Consider the following 23,289-nt stretch of genomic DNA (forward strand, 5'->3'; position numbering starts at 1 on the left):
TGTACCATTAAAACCATGTCAGATCTTCAACGTTATATCCACTATCAGAAAAAAACTATAGGCTGGATAATTGATTTATCTACAGCTACCCTATGGTCTCCCATCCAGGGTTTTAACCAAGCACAGCCCAGCTCTGATATTTTCACTGACTATTACCAATGTGCTATTGTGAGAATGATAGTTGAGAGATCTCCACTTAAAAATAAAATTCATTTGACCAGTCACGAGTGGAGCAGCGGTCTAAGTTACTGCATCGCAGTGCTGATGTGCCACTGTAGCCTCGGGTTTGATCCCAGGCTGTGTTACAGCCGGCCGTGACCGGAAGCCCCATGGGGTGATGCACAATTGGCAAGGTGTCGTTAGGGGAGGGTTTGGCCGGGGGGGATTTCCTTGGCTCATCGTGCTCTAGCGACTCCTTGTGGCGACCGGGTACCTGCAAGCTGAACTTGGTTGTCAGTTGGATGGTGTTTTCGCTGACACATTGGTGCGGCTGGCTTCCAGGTTAAGCGAGCAGTGTGTTAAGAAGCAGTGCGGCTTGGCAGGTCATGTTTCAGAGGACGTATGACTCTCGACCTTCGCCTATCCCTAGTCCGTGCAGCGATGAGACAAGATCGTATCACGAAATTGGGGATAAAAAGTAATTCCAAAGGGTAGGTTTAACAGAGCAAATGAAATGTGACCATACTTTATCACTCAGTGCCTTGAGAAAGTATTCATACCCCTTGACTTATTCCACATTTTGTTGTGTTACAGCCTGAATTCAAAATGGATTAAATCTATTTTTTTCTCAGCCATCTATACGTAATACCCCATAATGACAAAGTGAAAACATGTTTGTAGAAAATGTTTGCTAATTTATTGAATAAGAAATGCAGAAATATCTTATTTATACAAGTATTCACACCCCCGAGTCAATACTTTGTAGAAGCATCTTTGGCAGCAATTACAGCTGTAAGTCTTTCTGGGTAAGTCTCTAAGAGCTTTCCACACCTGGATTGTGCAACATTTGCCCATTATGTTTAAAAAAATAAAATAAATCAAGCTCTGTCAAATTGGTTGTTGATCATTGCTAGACAAGCATTTTCAGGTCTTGCAATAGATTATTCAAGTAGATTTAAGTCAAAACTGTATCTCGGCCGCTCAAGAACATTCACTGTCTTCTTGGTAAGCAACTCCAGAGTGGGCCTTAGGCTTTAGGTTATTGTCCTGCTAAAAGGTGAATTAATCTGAGTCAGGTTTTTCTCTAGGATTATGCCTGTGCTTAGCTCCATTCTGTTTATTTTTTATCCTGTAAAACTCCCCAACCCTTAACAATTACAAGCATTACCCATAACATGATGCAGCCACCACTATTCTTGAAAATATGGAGAGTGGTACTCAGTAATGTGTTGTGTTGGGTTTGCCCCAAACATAACACTTTGTATCCAGGACATAAACATATTGTTTTGCCACATTTTCTGCAATATTACTGTACTTTACTTATTGCAAACAGGATTCATGTTTTGGAATGTTTTTATTCTGTACAAGCTTCCTTATTGTCAATCTGTCAATTAGGTTAGTATTGTAGAGTAACTACAATGTTGTTGATCCATCCTCAGTTTTCTCCTATCACAGCCATTAAACTCTGTAACTGTTTTAAAGTCACCATTGTTGAAATCCCTGAGTGGTTTCCTAGGAAGGACACCTGTGTCTTTGTAGTAACTGTGTGTATTGACACACCATCTAAAGTGTAATTAATAACTTTACTATGCTCAAAGGGATATTCAATATCTGCTTTTTTCCATTTTTATCCATCTACCAATAGGTGCCCTTCTTTGCGAGTCATTGGCAAACCTCCCTGTTCTTGGTGGTTAAATCTGTGCACTGCTTGACTGAGGGACTTCACAGATAATTGTATATGAGGGGTACAGAGATGAGGTAGTCATCCACAAATCATGTTAAACACTATTATTGCACACAGAGTCCATGCAACTTATAAAGCAAATGTTCACTCCTGAACTTATTCAGGCTTGCCATAATAAACGGGTTGAATACTTTGAAAAACTTAATTCCACTTTGACATTATGGGGGTGTTGTGTTAAGGCCAGTGACAAAAAAATCTCAATTTAATAGATTTTAAATTCAGGCACTAAGACAACACAATGTGGAAAAGTCAAGAGGTGTGAATACTTCCTGAAGGCACTGTATATCATCAATCATGCTATTTAGGCATATATATCATTTGCAACCCTAACAGCTATTGTTTAAATTCAACCCTGAATTCAACAACAAAAAGACAATACAATAGACTTACGATTTCAGGCGCTTGCTGATTTAAAATTGTATGATATGATATTTAGTGATGCTGAATTTTATTTGGTTGTCAACGCAACCAAATATCAACATTTGCAGGAGATGCATCTTCTGCTTGGAAAGTTTCATCTGTGCCACTGGACTTCGTCTGGCTTTAATTCCAGTTGGTCTACAAATGAATAATTAATATGTTGGATTCACTCCTCCATCCAACCAAAAAAATCGAAGTTAAAGAATAGGACTAAATCAAATCAAACTTTATTTAAAGTTGCACTAAGCAGAAATCCCTGCCCCAATCTCTGGTTGCTAAATCTCTAATAGTTTGCCTAATTTCAGTTTGTGCGACAAAATAAGCTAGTATAGTGTAGAGAACTATTGTACCATCTAAACCGCTGTGAAATATATTTTCCATAATCAAAAATATTGTTGTTTCAGCTGTTTGAAGCTGGTGTACAAACAAAACTTAAGAATGGGAAGCATAGAAATAGCTTATATAGAACTGATCTACCGCTTTAGACTTGCTTTCAAGTTGAATGATAGATTATAACTCATATTCCTATGTGATTTTGGTCACGTTGCCCAAAAATTTACATATTGCCACTTTAAAGTGCATTTAAAGTTTGATTTAGTCCTATTCTTCGATTTTATTTTGAGATGGAGACTTGAATCCAACATATCCATTATTAACTTGTCAACAAACTGGAATTAAAGCCATACTAAATCAGTGGCACAGATGGAACAATCCAAGCAGTAGATAAATCTCTTTCAAATGTTGTTTGGTTGCGTTATCACTTTTGAAATACAATAAATAACCTATTAACTTGTCAACAAGGTAACAAATGATGTGTTGGATTCACGTCTCCAACGCAAACAAAAATAAAAGTAAAAAAATAGGATTAAGCCAGTGGCTTAGATGGAACTTTCCAAGCAGTAGATACATCACCTTTAAATGTTAATATTTGGTTGTGTTGTCAACCAAACACAATTTAATATTACTTTTGTAATACAGTAAATAGTATCTTACAAACGAATGTAAAAATGAACCTTAAAATGAGTCACACATCCATGGCCACATTTGAGGTTACTGTAACTACACATTTCTTCTTATGTAATCATATAAAGCATGTATGGTCAAGATAGCATGCGTACAGTAGGTCATCACAGGTCTGTGGAGATCTTCACAATTACTGTAATAATTTGGTCAGAATCTTGACTGCCATTGATCACTTGCAATATGCACTTTTAATGTAATCTCAACTGCAATCCAGGTCATTTGGTTCTGCTATAAAATTGATAACAAATTCACAATGATAACAAATTCATCTGTTGTATAAATAAACCTAATATCTGACATTGTATTACCATTTGAACTTTGCTGTGCTTTTAATAGGTTGAAAGCGCAGTGATAGACATTTGAATTGACAACTAAACCAAAAATCAGACATTGTTTTTCCTTTGGTATTTGGTTGTGCTTTTAGAAATTCAACTTGCATTTGGCTGTCTTATTGAGTGAGTTGAATGTACAGGGCATTAGGAAAGTATTCAGACCCCTTGTTCTAAAATTGATTAAATCGTTTTTTCCCCTCATCAACCTACACACAATATCCCATAATGACAAAGCAAAAACAGGTTCAGACATTTTTGCAAATGTATATGTAACTGAAATATTACAGTATATATAAGTATTCAGACCCTTTACTCACTACTTTGTTGAAGCACCTTTGGCAGCGATTACAGCCTCGAGTCTTCTTGGGTATGATGCTACAAGCTTGGCACACCTGTATTTGGGGAGTTTCTCCCATTCTTCTCTGCAGATCCTCTCAAGCTCTGTCAGGTTGGATGGGGAGCGTCGCTGCACAGCTATTTTCAGGTCTCTCCAGAGATGTTAGATCGGGTTCAGGTCCGGGCTCTGGCTGGGCCATTCAAGGACATTTAGAGACTCGTCCCGAAGCCACTCCTGCGTTGTCTTGGCTGTGTGCTTAGGGTCATTGTCCTGTTGGAAGGTAATAATTTGCCCCAGTCTGAGCGCTCTGGAGCAGGTTTTCCTCAAGGATCTGTCCGTACTTTGCGCCATTCATCTTTCCCTTGATCCTGAAAAGTCTCCCATTCCCTGCCGTTGAAAAACATCCCCACAGCATGATGCTGCCACCACCATGCTTCACCATAGGGATGGTGCCAGGTTTCCTCCAGACATGACCCTTGGCATTCAGGCCAAAGAGCTCAATTTTGGTTTCATCAGACTAGAGATTCTTGTTTCTTCTGGCAAACTCCAAGCGGGCTGCCGTGTGCCTTTTACTGAGGAGTGGCTTCCACCTGGCCACTCTACCATGAAGGTCTGATTGGTGGAGTGCTGCAGAGATGGTTGTCCTTTTGGAAGGTTCTCCCATCTCCAAAGAGGAACTCTGGAGCTCTGTCAGAGTGACCATCAGGTTCTTGGTCACCTCCCTGACAAAGGCCCTTCTCCCCAATTGATCAATTTGGCCAGGCGAGCAGTACTAGGAAGAGTCTTGGTGGTTCCAAACTTCTTCCATTTAAGAATGATGGAGGCCATTGTGTTCTTGGGGACCTTCAATGCTGCGGAAATGTTTTGGTACCCTTCCCCAGATCTGTGCCTCTACACAATCCTGTCTCGGAGCTCTACGGACAATTCCTTCGACTTCATGGCTTGGTTTTTGCTCTTATATAGACAGGTGTGTGCCTTTCCAAATCATATCCAATCAATTGAAATTACCACAGGTGGACTGTTTTTGCTTTGTCATTATGGGGTAATGTGTGTATATTGATGAGGATTTTTTTATTTAATACATTTTAAAATATGGCTGTAACGTAACACAATGTGGAAAAAGGGAAGGGGTCTGAATACTTTCCGAATGCACTGTAGGTTGAAATCTTATTGATCAATGTTTCAACCAAATATTACCCAATTATCCATACTGAAATGACGTGGTGTGCCCAACGGGTTATGAGTTTCTCAGTATCAGACTTGCGAGAGTTTAAAGTCATGAATTTACCGAAGTACATCTTGACAAAGGGTTTTGATTTTTGATACACATTTCACATTTTTGCTGGTCCCTTTCAGGCTTCAATGCTTTCCTCACAGCTTGTATTCATATGAAGGCGGGAATTTGTGTGTGTAGGACACAACATGACTTTGGCTTGAGACAGTAGCACTTAATGTCGGGGGATGGTTTGGGACCTGCCTAGCTTGACGTTCTTCTTTCCCTTTCCCTGTTCTTTCCCCCAGAACTCTTTGTCTGCTCGTCAGAGTCTGTCCCCTGGCTGTTCTTTTTCCATCTTGGCCTTGGTGTCCTGTCCAGAACAGAACAGCGTGTCCCGGTCATGGCGTTGACCAGTAGGATGGCAGACTGTTTGACTTGGCTGCTGATGTTTATGTCTTTCTACAGGAGACGCTGCCTGAGGGGAAAGGCCTGTCCAGGTGACGGGCTTGGTACGTGTGCAGAGAAAGAAAGAAAGCAACTCTAACTGCTACTTCAAGACTGTCCATCTCACTATCTGCCAAATCTCAATTTCACATGTACACACAGGGAGTGATACATGACACAAACACATGCACACAAAAAACACAAACAGAAAACCAAAAGGCTTACACGAAGCAGAGACTCAAGAAAACAGTTGTACACAAGGGGAAGAATTGTGTGGTTCAGTTCACACACAACATACACACAACCTTTATCAATACAAACACACACCTTTCTTTCATCCCACTCTCTTTTCAACGGCTGAGGAATTTGTCAAGCATCCTACAACCAACACTCAGACAAACAGCCATGTTGACTCTCCTCGTCTCGCTCTCCCTGACGCCAGCTTTACACCTTCACCTTTCAGGACCCTGCCGCCTACTGCCACAGCAATGGCCTGCATAATTCCCCCAAATTCCCCCCAAAACCTAAATGGAATGCTCCAGGCCAGGTCTCCCTTTATTTACTATGGGTCACTCGGCTGGTCATGTCTCGCTGTCTCGCTTTTCCTGTGAGAAATTCTCTGTCAGACTGAGGGAACATCCTGAAAGGACTGTGACCGTAAAACGGACGTCGACGTAGCGTGACCCCTCTCAAACTCTGACCAAAGGTAAACGACACATCACAGCGCAGGCGGCTGAGGACTTTTTCTGAAAGGGTTTATGAGACAACGGAGCGATGGCAGGTCAAAGTTGAGAAGGAACAGTCAGAGACGACATGAACAAAGAGAGGACTCCAGTTCTCCAGCAGTATCTTTTGTTTAAAGACTGAATACATACAAAGGACAATCTCCCTAGAGATACAAAGATACTTAATTCTTACATGAATTAAGTTTAAAAGGGTTTGCAATGCATTTAAATCTGTTATCACAGGGGAAAATGGTGTACAGTTCAAAATGGATATGAGAAAAGGTGGCAGAGGTGTCATGTCTTTGACTAAATAAGTAATATACTAAATATTTTGCCTTTTCCATCCCCCCTGCTGTGGCAATGCTTCATTTGTTAGCGGACACATCCAGACACACTGTGTTACATTTCATTTAAAGTAATTGATTGACATTGAAAAAATATACTTTTTACTGCTAAGTCAATGGATTGTCTATAAGCATCAAACACTTACCAAACTCTGCGAGTATCATAACTCTTAAGATTTGACTCTTCTTTTTTTAATGTATATTGAACATCATAAATGTATTTTTTTCGACTTTCGGAGGTGAACAACTCACATCCAATAAACATCGAAGAAATAAAGATGTTATCTTGTCTGTCTTGATTCCATGTTCAACTACTGTGCGTAAACAGATGAAGACATTAACAGAGAGACAATATCATAGGGATAGCCAACCTTACTCCTGGGGAGCTACAGGGTTTGCAGGCTTTTGTCCCAGCGTAACACTAATACACCCGATTCAGCTAATCAAAATATTAATCTGTAGCTTATTAGTAGAAGCATGTGTGTTAGTGCTGGGCTAAAACAAACACATGCAGTAGAGTTGGCCAACAACCCTGCAATGATGAATCTGGAAGGACGTTTGCGTGTTAAAATGTCTCCCTCTAACGAAAAAATATATTAACTGCGCCCTGCAGTGACGGTCCTGAAGGGCAAGTTCACAGCTCGTTTTGAGCCTTCCCTGCTAACCAGGGACTGACTCAGGCCAGGGAAACCATGTGAATGAACTCTCTGAACAATCACTTATATCCAATAATCAATTAACTTAAAGTAATCAATAAACTTAAGAAAAACATTACTCACTAAGAGTTCCTTAACGCCCATGGCAGAAATTACTTTCACTACTTCAGGTGGACACAGGGAACCAGCCATGATGCCTAAAATGCAGAAACAAACACATATATGTCATCTAAGACATACATTTGCTATCATCAATTCCAAGATTCCAATACCGGTCCTCTAGGTCCCCCGAGTATGCAGGATTTCAAACCATCCTAACTAATGTTCAATACATTTTATTTCAAGAATATGATTACAACAGAAACCAATGACTGGAGTTCAACATGATCTCTTACCTCCCTCCACTGACAACAAGTTGAACTTGGCCAAGTCAGGCTGGCCCAGCATGTCGATGTACATAGTAGGATTGCCGTAGACAAAGGTACACCTGGGGGGGTGGAAGAGTGGAAAAACTTGATTGAGGCACAAAAATAAACCTACACCACGGTTTACTGTCCCAGAAAACTTCTCAATAACAATGAATGCATGTTCTCCACCAGGACTTAGATATTTCTGCCATACCTTTCACTCCCCATAGCTGCCAGGTTGGCACATCACCCGTTGTCTGGAATCATATGTGTCTGTGTGGGCAGGGCACTCACCCTCCAGTCATAGCCCACTCGCATGCCAAAAAAGTAGTCATTGTTGACGATGTTGTGGTGGGAGAGGGTGGCACCTTTGGGGTTTCCCGTCGTGCCCTGACAACAGACAAAAAAGTATGTCAGAGAAATAGCAAAAACAAAGCAATGCATATACAAATTAATTTGAATAGGTCAACTGGAGCATGCATCATTACTCAATACTGTGAGTTATTCAGATCGATGTCAACAAACGATTTAACATTCACAGTGTAGATTTGTTGAATACCATGACCAAGAAAAGATGAACTGTGAGTGCAGGATCCAATAGGAAGATTGAAGAGAGAGAGAGAGTATGCAGTTAGTTAAAGTACCGATGTGAACTGAATGTTGATGGGGTCGTCAAAGGACAACTTCTTCTGCAGCTCATCCAGCTGCTGCACGTGTTTCCTACTCCCTGCCTGCATCACGTCCTCCGGATGGTACATCCCCAGCTACTGGCCGTCTGTCACTATTACTGTGTGGAGGTCTGGGAGTCTGAGGAGGAGGGGTCACGCTCAGTGGCATGCAATGTTACAGAACGTTCACATAGATGTAGAATCATGCCAGCTCTAATGAAGATATTTCTATCTGCAATGTTCAAAGCGTTGTACCCTCCAGAACAGGATGCATGTTTTTTGTGGGTATTGTGCTTTGACCATCACTCAATGTAACTGATAGTTGAGAATTCATCAAAAGAAGAAAGCAGTGTGGTCATACCTGGCACTCTTGACAGATCCTGTGATAGCAGTGTCCATCTCTGGACAGCTCTATCTGAGAATGCCACAGTACTTCTGGGTCTTAAACTGGGTCGGGCACATAATGACATTGCATCCCACCTGGGTCAAGACCAGCAAAGAAGAGAATATTACATTCACCTGCTTGCATTACCACCTGCATAACACTTATTACCACCAATGAACATCAACATCATTATCATCATAAAATGTTTCAAAAGCAATCAGCGGCCCATCCTACTTAAGAGCTCCAAACCCAGTGCTGTTCTCATAGAACAAAACATATGACATGAAATGACTGCCAACTCAAATGACCCACCTTCCTCAAAGCAAACTGAAACTTCTGCACCTGATAGGTTGGGTTAACAGACGCCTGTCAGAGAGAACAAAACATAACCACTGAAAACATCTTCTTTAATGTACCCACAAAGAGGGTGCAAAAACTAGCACGTTTTTCCCTATTAAGATTCCTCCTTCTACGTGCCATCAGTGTCCGTGCACACCAGTATGATGCCAGCCTTGGCTGTGGCAAACTAGAACAGGACCCACTCATGTGTTGGGTCCCCACATGCCCAGTCTGTCCCCCCTCTTCAGTCCCAGGGCCAGGATGCCTGCAGTAGCCTGGTCCACCTGAGCCATAAGGGAGCACAGTCAATGCATAACTGGACACTAGAAAGTGATTCATAGATTCACAGCAGCATTGATAAAAGAGACAGAGGAATGGAAAGAGACAATTGAGTGAAATAGTACTTATAAAGCAGGGATGGGCAACTGGCGGGCCGCAGGCCGGCCCCCCTTTTGTAGGCTCGCAGACCAATAAAAAATAAATATACAGTACCGGTCAAAAGCTTGGACACGTACTCATTCAAGAGTTTTATTTTAACTATCTTCTACATTATATAATAATAGTGAAGACAACAAAACTATGAAATAACACATATGGAATCATGTAGTAACCAAAAAAAGTAGCCACCCTTTGCCTTAATGACATCTTTGCACACTCTTGGCATTCTCTCAACCAGCTTCATGAGGTAGTCACCTGGAATGCATTTCAATTGACAGGTGTGCCTGTTTCTTTCCTTCTTATTGTGTTTGAGCCAATCAGTTGTGTTGTGACAAAGTAGGGGTGATATACAGAAGATTGCCCTATTTGGTAAAATACCAAGTCCATATTATGGCAAGAACAGGTCAAATAAGCAAAGAGAAATGACAGTCCATCGTTAATTTAGGACATGAAGGTCAGTCAATTTGGAAAATTTCAAGAATAAGAAGTTTCGTCAAGTGCAGTTGCAAAACACATCAAGCGCTATGATGAAGCTGGCTCTCATGAGGACTGCCTGTAAGGGAGTGTGTAACTGGCTGCAGGGAAGTCAGGCGCAGGAGAGCAGAAATGGGTAGCAAACCTTTATTGAGGCGAACAAAAACACGGCACTCAGAAAACTAAACACACACGGGTTACAATAAACCGGCGCAAACCAGCCTGGAGTACACATACATTTACACATAACAATTCCACACACAGACATGGAGGAAAACAGAGGGTTATATGCAAGACGAGTAATGAGGGAATGCAAACCAGGTGTGCGGGAAAACAAGACAAAACAAATGGAAAATGAAAGATGGATCGGCGATGGCTAGAAGACCGGTGACGTCGACCGCCGAATGCCACACGAACAAGGAGAGGGACCGACCTCGACGGAAGTCGTGACACTTCCTCAGGAAAGGAAAACCCAGAGTTACTGCAGAGGATAGGTTCATTAGAATTACCAGCCTCAGAAATTGCAGCCCAAATAAATTCTTCACAGAGTTCAAGTAACATACACATCTCAACATCAACTGTTCAGAGGAGACTACGGGAATCAGGCCTTCATGGTGGAATTGCTGCAATGAAACCACTACTAAAGGACACCAATAAGAAGAAGAGTATTTTAGTATTTACATTTTTTATGTATTATTTCTTACATTGTTAGCCCAGAAAATCTTAAGTGTTATTATATACAGCTGGGAAGAACTATTGGATATCAGAGCGAAGTCAACTTACCAGTACTACGACCAGGAATATGACTTTCACCCAGGGTATTTGAACTGATTCCAGAGGCTGACCCCAAAAAATGCCCCCGGAGAAGAGGTAGACAGAGCGGTCTTCTGGTCAGACTTTGGAGGCGTGCACATCACCCACCGCTTCTGAGTATATTACTCTCTAATGTCCAGTCTCTAGATAACAAGGTAGACGAAATTAGGGCAAGGGTTGCTTTCCAGAGAGACATCAGAGATTGTAACATACATATTCACGGAAACATGGTTCTCTCGGGATATGCTGTCGGTAGTTGGTACAGCCACCTGGATTTTTTGTGCATCACGCCGACAGGAATAAACATCTCTCTGAGAAGAAGAAGGGCGGTGGTGTATGTTTCATGATTAACGTGGTGTAATTGTAACAACATACAGGAACTCAACTTCTTTTGTTCACCTGACCTAGAATTCCTCACAATCAAATGCCGACCGTATTATCTCCCAAGAGAATTCTGCTTGGGTTATTGTCACAACTGTGTATATCCCCCCCTCAAGCCGATACCACGACGGCCCTCAAGGAACTTCAATGGACTTTATGCAAACTGGAAACCATATATCCCAAGGCTGCATTTGATGTAGCTGGGGATTTTAACAAAGCAAATTTGAGAACATGGCTACCTAAATTCTATCAGCATATTGACTGTAGCACTCGCGCTGGAAAAACACTGGATCACTGCTACTCTAACTTCCGCGATGCATACAAGGCCCTGGATTCCGCTGGTCTGACCAATCGGAATCCACACTTCAAGATTGTTTTGATCACGCGGACTGGGACATGTTCCGGGTAGCCTCAGAGAATAATATCAACGTATACGCTGATTCGGTGAGTGAGTTTATAAGCAAGTGTATAGGAGATCTACCTACTGTGACTATTAAAACCTACCCTAACCAGAAACCGTGGATAGATGGCGGCATTCGCGTAAAACTGAAAGTGCGAACCACCGCATTCAACAATGGAAAGGTGACTGGGAATATGGCCGAATACAAACAGTGTAGTTATTCCCTCCGCAAGGCAATCAAACAAGCGAAATGTCAGTATAGAGACAAAGTGGAGTCGCAATTCAACGGCTGAGACACGAGACGTATGTGGCAGGGTCTACAGACAATCACGGACAACAAAAGGAAAATCAGCCACGTCACGAACACCGACGTCTTGCTTCCAGACAAACTTAACACCTTTAACCGCTTTGAGGATAATACAGTGCCACCGACGCGGCCCGCTACCAAGGACTGTGAGCTCTCCTTCACCATGGCCGACGTGAGTAAGACATTTAAATGTGATAACCCTCGCAAGGCTGCCGGTCCAGATGGCATCCCTAGCCGCATCCTCAGAGCATGCGCAGACCAGCTGGCTGGTGTGTTTACGGACATGTTCAATCTTTCCCTATCCCAGTCTGCTGTCCCCACATAATTCAAGATGGCCACCATTGTTCCTGTACCCAGGAAGGCAAAGGTAACTGAACTAAATGATAGCCCCGTAGGACTTCTGTCATCATGAAGTGCTTTGAGAGGCTAGCCTTTTCTCAATAGGGGGTGCTGTTGGCACTTTGTAATAATTTAGTTCCCAAATTAAACTGCCTCGTACTCAATTCTTGCTCGTACAATATGCATATTATTATTACTATTGGATAGAAAACACTCTCTAGTTTCTAAAACAGTTTGAATTATATCTGTGAGTAAAACAGAACTGGAGTTGGAGCAATTTTCCAACTCCAGTTGGAGTGTGAGAATGCTGAATGCTGAAATCTGCAGGCAGTTCTGAGGTCCGTTTATTAATTTGCCTGTCTTCTATTGGTTGAGATGCACTGCATACGCCTTCCCCTGGATGTCAGCGAATAGTGAGAATTGAAATGGTGTTGCTAGGCAGATCTGAGAGCTTATAAATGGGCTGGCAACGTGGGGTCCTTCCTTTCTTCTCTTCGCCATGACGCAAAAAGGACCTCTGGATGTCGTTCTAGAAAGCTCCCGTTATAGCCCTTAGATATATCCGGCTCTGTTTTTATTCGATATAGGTGTTAAAGACATCATAATGTTGTTATTTTAAACCGAGTTATATCAGTTTATATCAGTATATTGCGATTTTCGGATATTTATTAGTGCTGCGTTATAGTGAGTTGGACACGTGTTTGCCACATGGCTAATGTTTACTGCTAATTCCAACGTTGAAGACGACAATCTACAACCGAGCAACGATTCTTTTGGAAAAAGGACAACTTGCCCAAGATTCTGATGGGAGCTCATCAAAAAGTAAGAACTATTTATGATGTTAATTCGTTGTTCTGTTGAAAAATGTTAAACTCATATTCCGCCATTAATTTCGGTGCGGTCTCGCTTTAACGCACGCTGTATGTCGTAGTAACGTTAATTTTAAAAATCTAACACAGCGATTGCATTAAGAACTAATGTATCTTTCATTTGCTGTCCAACCTGTATTTTTTAGTCAAGTTTAGGATTAGTTACTGATTAGATTAGATGCCTCTCCCAAGATTTCTCCCGACATATTGTTGGCAGCTTGGCTACTTTTCTCATTGTATAACCACGATTTGTGCCGCTAAATATGCACATTTTCGAACAAACTCTATATGTATTGTGTAATATGATGTTATGGGACTGTCATCTGAAGAAGTTTGAGAAGGTTAGTTAAAAAAATTAATATCTTTTGCTGGTTTATTCGTTATCGCTATTGTTGGCCTGAATCAATGCTGTTGTGTGGTTGGCTATTGTAGTAAGCTAATATAATGCTATATTGTGTTTTCGCTGTAAAACACTTAAAAAATCTAAAATATTGGCTGGATTCACAAGATCTTTGTCTTTCATTTGCTGTACGCTGTGTATTTTTCAGAAATGTTTTATGATGAGTATTTAGGTAATTCACGATGGTCTCTGTAGTTATTCTAGTTGCTTTGGTGAGAGTTGTGATGGTGGCTGCAATGGTAAACTATGATTTATACCTGAAATATGCACATTTTTCTAACAAAACATATGCTTTACAATAAATATGTTATCAGACTGTCATCTGATGAAGTTGTTTCTTGGTTAGTGGCTATTTATATCTTTATTTGGTCGAAATTGTGATTTCGAAATTGTGATTTTTTTCCTGCTACCTATGCAGGAAAAAAATGGTGAAAAAAAAAAGTTGTGTCTTTTGCTATCGTGGTTAGCTAATAGATTTACATATTGTGTCTTCCCTGTAAAACATTTTAAAAATCAGAAATGATGGCTGGATTCACAAGATGTGTATCTTTCATCTGGTGTCTTGGACTTGTGATTTAATGATATTTAGATGCTAGTATTTACTTGTGACGCTATGCTAGGCTATGCTAGTCAGCTTTTTTACTGATGGGGGTGCTCCCGGATCCGGGATTGTGATGAAGTAGAAGCTAGTCAAGGATCATATCACCTCCACCTTACCTGTCACCCTAGACCCACTTCAATTTGCTTACCGCCCCAATAGGTCCACAGACGATGCAATCGCCATCACACTGCACACTGCTCTATCCCATCTGGACAAGACCCCATCCTGTGCAGTTGGGTCCTGGACTTCCTGACGGGCCACTCCTAGGTGGTGAAGGTAGGAAACAAAACCTCCACTTCGCTGATCCTCAAAATCTGGGGCCCCACAAGGGTGCGTGCTCAGCCCCCTCCTGTATTCCCTGTTCACCCATGACTGCATGGCCATGCACGCCTCCAACTCAATCATCAAGTTTGCAGACGTCACAACAGTAATAGGCTTGATTACCAACAACAACGAGACAGCCTATAGGGAGGAGGTGAGGGCACTCGGAATGTGGTGTCAGGAAAATAACCTCTCACTCAACGTCAACAAAACAAAGGAGATGATTGTGGACTTCAGGAAACAGCAGAAGGAGTACCCCCTTATCCACAGACCGGACACCAGTGGAGAAGGTGGAAAGTTAAGTTCCTTGGCGTACACATCAAGGACAAACTGAAATGGTCCAGCCTTCTTTGGCTTGTCACCTAAAACCCTCACAAACTTTTACAGATGCACAATTGAGAGCATCCTGTCGGGCTGTATCACTACCTGGTACGGCAACTGCACCGCCCACAACCGCAAGGATCTCCAGAGGGTGGTACGGTCTGCACAACGCATCACCGGGGGCAAACTACCTGCCATCCAGGACACCTACAGCACCCAATGTCACTGGAAGGCCATAAAGATCATCAAGGACAACAACCTCCCAAGCCACTGCCTGTTCACCCCGCTACCATCCAGAAGGCGAGGTCAGTACAGGTGCATCAAAGCTGGGACCGAGAGACTGAAAAACAGCTTCTATCTCAAGGCCACCAGACTGTTAAACAGCCAACAATAACATAGAGAGGCTGCTGCCTAAATACATTGGTCACTTTAATAACGCCACTTTAATAATGTTTACATATTTTGCATTACTCATCTCGTATGTACACTACCATTCAAAAGTTTGGGTTCACTTTTTGTTCACTTCTTGTTTTTGAAAGAAAAGCACATTTTTTGTCCATTAAAATAACATCAAATTGATCAGAAATACAGTGTAGGCATTGTTAATGTTGTAAATGACTAATGTAGCTGGAAAAGACAGATTTTTCATGGAATATCTACATAGGCGTACAGAGGCACATTATCAGCAACCATCACTCCTGTGTTCCAATGGCACGTTATGTTAGCTAATCCAAGTTGATCATTTTAAAAGGCTAATTGATCATTAGAAAACCCTTATACAATTATGTTAGCACAGCTGAAAACTGTTGTGCGATTAAAGAAGCAATAAAACTGGCCTTCTTTAGACTAGTTGAGTATTTGGAGCATCAGCATTTGTGGGTGCGATTACAGGCTCAAAATGGCCAGAAACAAAGGACTTTCTTCTGAAACTCGTCAGTCTATTCTTGTTCTGAGAAATTGAGACTTTTCCATGCGAGAAATTGCCAAGAAACTGAAGATCTTGTACAACGCTGTGTAGTACTCCCATCACAGAACAGCACAAACTGGCTCTAACCAGAATAGAAAGAGGAGTGGGAGGCCTCAGTGCACAACTGAGCAAGAGGACAAGTACATTAGAGTGTCTAGTTTGAGAAACAGACACCTCACAAGTCCTCAACTGGCAGCTTATTTAAATAGTACACGCAAAACACCAGTCTCAACGTCAACAGTGAAGAGGTGACTCTGGGATGCTGGCCTTCTAGGCAGAGTTGCAAATAAAAAAACATATCTCAGACTGGCCAATAAAAAGAAAAGATTAAGATGGGAAAAAGAATAGACACTGGACAGAGGAAGACTGGAAAAAGGTGTTATGGACAGACTAATCTAAGTTTGAGGTGTTCGGATCACAAAGAAGAACATTCGTGAGACACAGAGAAAAATGAAAGATACTGGAGGAGTGCTATACACCATCTGTCAAGCATGGTGGAGGCGATGTGATGGTCTGGGGGTGCTTTGTGGTGGTAAAGTGGGAGATTTGTACAGGGTAAAAGGGATCTTGAAGAAGGAAGGCTATCACTCCATTTTGCAACGCCATGCCATACCCTGTGGACAGCGCTTAATTGGAGCCAATTTCCTCCTACAACAGGACAATGAAAGCACAACTCCAAATTATGCAATAACTATTTAGGGAAGAAGCAGTCAGCTGGTATTCTGTCTATAATGGAGTGGCCAGCACAGTCACCGGATCTCAACCCTATTGAGCTGTTGTGGGAGCTGCTTGACTGTATGGTACATAAGAAGTGCCCATCAAGCTAAACCAACTTGTGGGAGGTGCTTCAGGAAGCATGGGGTGAAATATTTTCAGATTACCTCAACAAATTGACAACTAGAATGCCAAAGGTCTGCAAGGCTGTAATTGCTGCAAATGGAGGATTCTTTGACGAAAGCAAAGTTTGAAGGACACAATTGTTATTTAAATTAAAAAACATTATTTATAACCTTGTCAACGTCTTGACTATATTTCCTATTCATTTTGCAACTCATTTCATGTTTGTTTTCGTGGAAGACAGGGGCATTTCTAAGTGACTCCAAACTTTTGAACGGTAATGTATATACTGTATTTTATACCATCTTGCCTATGCCGCTCTGTCATTGCTCATCCAAATATTTGTATGTATATATTCTTATTCATTTACTTAGACTTGGGAGGAATTGGGTAGTTGTTGTGGACTTGTTAGATTACATGTTAGATATTGCTGCACTTTCGGAAGTAGAAGCACAAGCATTTCGCTACACTCGCAATAACATCTGCTAACCATGTGTATGTGACCAATAAAATTTTATTTTATTTGGTGTGGTTTCCACCGTGAAGCATGGAGGAGGTGTGATGGTGTTGGGGTAGTTTGCTGGTGACACTGTCTGTGATTTATTTAGAATTCAAGGCACACTTAACCAGCAGTGCACGAAGACCAGGTCGCCAGGTGTACGCTGTTTCCTCCGACGGTGCGGCTGGCTTCCGGGTTGGATGTGCATTGTGTCAAGAAGCAGTGCGGCTTGGTTTTAGGTTGTGTTTTGGAGGACGCATGGCTCTCGACCTTCGCCTCTCCCGAGTCCGTACGGGAGTTGCAGCGATGAGACAAGACCTATGGGACACCCGATCACAGCAGGTTGTAATAAAGCCCGGGATTGAAACCAGGTTTATAGTGACGCCTCTTGCACTGCAATGCAGTGCCTTAGACTGCTGTGCCACTCGGGAGGCCCCGTAACTCACATTTCTATGAATTTGGTCGGGTCGGCCAAAAAGTTGCATATTGCACCTGTGCATCAATCTAAGTAGTATAATAAAAAAATCCCCATCAAAATCCGTCAGTTTTAGCAGAGAGGAAGAGGTAGAGAAAGGCCCAACTCGCCGGAAAATCAGTCTCCCTCCAGCAGGTGCCGTTTTTTTGTTGTTTGGCCCACCAAGCAAGGAGTATTTGTATGGAGGTCAATGAGAGAGTAGAATTTGGTAAACCCCCAAAAATGTATGGCTTATTTGCTACATGAGGTTTATTTGATTGAATAGAAGTTTCATAATGCTTAAGTTGTTACGAGTGTACTGATATAAGTAGGACACGTGACATCCCGGCTACTTTGAGAAAAAACACTTTATATCGGAGTTGCTTCAAGATGGCTACGCATATTCATGTCATGAGGCTAGTAGATTAACATCTCTCTCACTTGAATACCGGCCATTGACATAAACAACTCTTATCGAATACTCAAAAATAAATTACAATAATGAGATGTATCCACCAATCCAAAGAAACGATAGGCGAGAGCTAGACAGCCGCCTTGCCGCTTCGTGGACAACAACTCCCTTTTTTAGGGCGGAGAGACTTTGGTTTAAGCTAGAGATTTTTTTGTTGTTGCATGTAGCATCCAAACAGTTTGGCCTACAAAACTAATATGACCACTATGGAAAGACTACTCTCACGATGGTGTTCTCCATTTTGGTCTACGACCACCACGGGACTCGTCTAAAGTCGTCGGTAACGCTGATGTGTCAACTTCTGTCTGTTGCGTCCGAACCGTTTGGGCTATAAACTAATAAGGAGAGACTCATGAACACCATCTCCGTTTTGCTTTACGACCCCCAGGAGTGCCACGGACTCATCGGACAAGGAGTGAAAGATGTCCAAAAAAACAAAAATATTTCCTGAGCTTTCTCCTAGATACAGGACAGACACATCAAAACCTTATTCCTTATGATTTATTTGACTGTCTTTTTTTTTTACATTTATGAATGTTATTCAATGTGGTTCCATGGGCTATAGTAGTTAAGGCCAAATTCAATATTTTATCAAATCATTTACCTAAAGGGGTCCTAAAATTCCAAATCAAATAGCTAAATGATCCATGGTATGAACATCTTAAAAAAACAATTCCATATGTCAGCTTAATAGAACCCCCCCCGGGAGGTTGGGGCTGAAGTCCCACTTGTTTTTTGATTGTCTTTTCCTGTTTATATTGAATTTAATCACTTAAACGCTGTATGTATTGCTTACTGTTTTTTTAAATTTTGAACTGGCAGCCATGGGTATATATTTTATAAATGTATCATTTCAAATGGATAATGTATCTTTAACCACAACATGGTTAATACTATAATTTTGATATAATGGATGGTTGGTTCTTGCATACATAGCTTTGCCTATGAATTTGAGTGATCAAATTTCTCCAACCCCGTCCCTCAGCTTTTTGCCAAAACAATGGCGGGGAGTCGCAGTATTGTTTCAACTGCTGATTGGCCCTTTGAAAATCTGATTTTAAATCTAACCTTAAAGACCAAAAAGCAACATTTTGGGTGGTGAATGAGGCCGGTACCCGGAAGTGATCCCCAGAATCTCCATGAAGGCTTTCCATACACGTGACGTGATTTGTGGGCCACGGTCAGAGTCTGTCCACTATCACCAAAATGGTCGTAAAACCATCAGAAGAGGGGAGATCAGTGACAAAGTCAATGGACAGATGAGACCAGGAACGCTGAGGCAAGGGGAAGGAGTTTTCCTGCTGGAGTGTTGCAGGGGATTTGGATTGAGTACAAGCTGAACTTGAATTGACATAGTGGGCTACGTCCTGCGCCAAAGTGGGCCACCAGTATTTATCAGAAACGAATTGATTGGATAGTGCGGCCGAAACCTGGGTGTCCAGCGGCGAGGGATGTGTGCGCCCAGGTCAACAGCCGTCTTCTCACCCCTGTGGGAACGTAGATGCGATCTGGAGGGCAGGTGTCAGGTTCCCGCTCCAAAGCCTGGCCGATGTCCACATCCTAACACACGGGGCCAATTGATTGGCTGATGGACACTCACAGGGCCCTCAACCTGTGTAGAACCACATGGTACGGGAAAGCAGGTCCTCCAACATCATGGTCCCCAGGCGGTCATTTTCGTGCTCGACCATTTGATGGCGGGATTGTGACTTTGGCGCCACGGGAGGCCGAGGATTACCTTGTGTACAGGTGCGGAGGGGATGAAGGAGGGAAGGCTTTCCTGGAACATGAGTCCCACGGTGAGGGGTGTGCGTCACTGTGCCGGATCCCAATGGTTGTGTGTCCAGAGCTTGGATAGGAAAAGGAGAGGATGATGAAGTTCCCAGCAGCACCGGAGTCCACTAGAGCTGTAGAGACAACACTTGAGGGACAGCCGGCCAGTGAAATAGGAACCGTAAAGGGTTTGACACTAGTGGACCCCGAGTTAGGGCACACCGGACACCACTGAAGCTGGTGCCCCTCCTGGCCGCAATAGGGACAGAGCCCCAGCTATCTCCGGCGAAGCCGCGGAGAGGTGTGTGGCCCCTACCTCCATGGGTTCAGGCTCTGATTCAGAACGGTCAACGAAGGAGGGAGAGAGTCGATGGGGGTGCCGACGCTCCCGAAGAAGGTTATTCAGATGGATGGCCATCGCAATGAGTGAGTCCAAGGTTAGATTTGGTGTGCCGAGATGACACTGTCTGGACCTCTTCGCGCAATCCTTTTATGAAAAGAGTGCAGAGCACCGGCTCATTCCATACGCTGGATGCTGCAAATGTCTGAAAGGTGAGCGCGTACTCCGCCGGGGTCTGGCCATCCTGCCGTAATTGGAGTAGGAGCTCAACCTCCTCTCTGCTCTCCAGTGGATGGTCGAAGACCCCCCTGAATCCCTCATAGGAACCCAGCTCCTCCTCTCCCAGACGGCCTTAGCCCACCCGGTCAGCATGGAAATAACCATGGCAACCTTGGACCGCTCAGTGGTGGGGGCTGATATTTGATGAGTGAAATATAGGAAGTACTGGAGTAGGAAGCTGAGGACCTCTTCCATAGCCATCCCCAGTTGTGCCAGCTGATTGTGGTGTTGGCGAAATAGGTGTCTCTATTCGCTGACCATCTGGGAAATGAACTGCTGCTTCCATTTGGTGAGGTAGTATTCTGTAACGTAGACGTCAGGAAGCAGGTGCAGTTAGTTGAATAACAACAACCATGGACCGATACAAACCAAGACCAGCGTTTGACATGGAAACACAAACAATACTACCTGATGACATGGAAACACAAACAATACTACCTGATGACTAGCAACAAAAGAGTGCTATATGAAGGGTAAGTAATCAGGGAGTACTGAAGTCCAGGTGTGACTGATGATGATGAGACACAGGTATGCGTAATTGTGGTTGCCAGGTATGCGTGAAGATGAGTTTCCAGGACCGGTGGTTAGTAGACCATCGATATCGAACGCCGGAGGGGAGGAGATGTGACAAATAATAGCCAATTTTGACATTGCTACTTGCCCATCTACATTTCCTGGTGAGAACCGATTAATCACTCTTTTAAACACAAAATTAAAAACATGTTTATTTAGGATTACAATTATTACAATTTCCATAATTATTTTATATAAATAATGTATTGAATCACATGAAAAAAACATTTCATTATTTGGCCCCAGTGCAAGAAACAATAGCCCTTTATATAAAAATACATATTCCTATTGCAAGGGAGCCATAGCTTAAAGCAGGGTTTCCCAAACTCAGTCCTGGGGCCCCCTCTGGGTCCACGTTTTGTTTTTTTCTCCAGCACTACACAGCTGACTCAAATAACCAACTCGTCATCAAGCTTTGATTATTTGAATCAGCTGCTTGGGAAAAAAAACAAACGTGCACCCAGGTGAGGGGCCCAGTAATGAGTTTGGGAAACCCTGGCCTAAAGTATGTTGCCACATATGTGACTGTATGTTCCTTAGAGTAATATTGTGATGAATTACAGTCCATACTTTAAATACTCATAGGTGGAGAAGTAACATAAATCTCTAACAGCTACAGTACTTGCTTCCGTCTTTGACAATGAAAAGCACCCATGTCCTAGTGACTCATCCTGTGCTTTTACACAAGCCACTCTCAGTCATATCAGTAGGCTACTGATTGTTGTCTAACTCTGTTTCACAATGAACATATCAAGACATGAAAATAATCATAAACAAATGTGTTTAGGGTCATAAAATGTACAATTTCTTGAGATTAAGAGTTTGATATTGATATGCTCAATCAATGATATCAGTCTTTGATATTGAAATAAACTGGTACAGTACTTATCATTCAGTTGAGGTTTCTTCTGGTGTAGTATGTACAGGAAATGGAATATGTTTATTTTGCTTATTTTGATTGATTGTCTGTACAAAGGCCGTGTCTTTTGCACAGTCATTGCTTTTTGAAGGGTGGTGAGTGATTCTTAAGGTGGCATGTCTTCTTGAACGTGTAACAGGGTGTGAGGGAAAAGGCACAGGTTTAAGGTTTATGGCATGTGTGAAAAAGTACTGCATTCAATCACCAGTAACAGTATTTTCTAGTCTGCATAAACAGTGCAGACTGTAATAGCAACGAATAATCCACTCCTATATGTAATATTCACCCATTGGATGAAATATTCAACCCCTTTGCAATCAATACTCTAACAGTCAAGAGTGTGTACACTACGATTAAATGGAATGTCAGATCCTAACAGATTGGGAAATAAATTAGCATACACTTCTACTTTAATATCAGCAACACAGGATACACAATCGATATACAGAATCGCGGGAAGTACACATCTGAGTTTGGTTTGTGTGTTTGGACAGTGACGATGTTCACAGGCGGGTGACGTCCCCTGTCTCGGAGTCTGGGGCCTTGTCTTTGTCCCCCTCTGTGGGCACACTGCGGTACTGGCACTGGGGGATCAAATTGTTACCACTGGCCGGCTTTGGTGGAGGGACCTGAGGTGGCACCTGCTGCTCCTTTAGCGCCCTCCTGTCCCTTCTGTCCAGCCAGTAGAAAGACACCATGAGGAATACAGCCGATGAGGCAACAGTGGCACTGCAGGCGAAGAAGACGTAGAAATACTCCCCCGTTCTGTCCACCAGGATTCCTGCAACAGCAACAACATCTTCAACAACAACAATAACAGGAGCCAATCTCAGCATTAGTAGGACCCTAGCAGTGCATGAAAGACAGATCATGATGACATAACGAGATAATACTGTATGTTATTGGTGTAGTTACCATGGCACAGGCAAACTCAGCCAACCACATAAGCAGTAAAAGTAAAACTCAGCTCAAATGTCAGGCATGCAGCCTAAAATGGCACTGAAATAAGAGAGCCCCCCTGTCTATTTCAGTGCTCCCCCCCAGGAAAGACAGATCCCAGACCCACACTGTGGGCTGAACATTACATTCTAATTCAAGTCTGTCTGCTAGTTATTCTAAGACCCCCCTCCCGCAACATGCACACACAGGCATGTACGGATGTGTAAACACACACACACACCATCTGTTTCCCTTGGAAACACATGATTGGTTGGATGACCATGGGATCCAAACAACAGGATATGCTGCTTGCCTTCGAAAACAGCATTGTGTGTGTTGTTATTTGTAGCTAAGAGTTTTGTTGGCATGTCTAG

The 23,289-nt window shown here is 42.5% G+C and overlaps 1 protein-coding gene and 1 pseudogene across 11 annotated transcripts in view; both read right to left on the reverse strand.

Moving 5' to 3' along the window:
* The window catches only part of LOC120029702, a 35,147-nt pseudogene extending 14,864 nt beyond the window's left edge, over positions 1–20,283 (reverse strand).
* A 906-nt stretch (positions 20,284–21,189) lies between these two features.
* LOC120029460 (monocarboxylate transporter 6-like) overlaps positions 21,190–23,289 on the reverse strand; it is a 29,815-nt gene continuing 27,715 nt past the window's right edge. For all 11 annotated transcript variants that reach the window (XM_038974687.1, XM_038974689.1, XM_038974686.1 and 8 more), the window contains one exon: positions 21,190–22,757. In XM_038974687.1, coding sequence (XP_038830615.1) covers positions 22,480–22,757 — 278 coding nt within the window. In that variant the 3' untranslated portion in view covers positions 21,190–22,479. The remainder of the gene's footprint in view (positions 22,758–23,289) is intronic.

This window comes from Salvelinus namaycush, chromosome 35, assembly GCF_016432855.1.
Source record: "Salvelinus namaycush isolate Seneca chromosome 35, SaNama_1.0, whole genome shotgun sequence".
Taxonomy (NCBI): domain Eukaryota; kingdom Metazoa; phylum Chordata; class Actinopteri; order Salmoniformes; family Salmonidae; genus Salvelinus; species Salvelinus namaycush.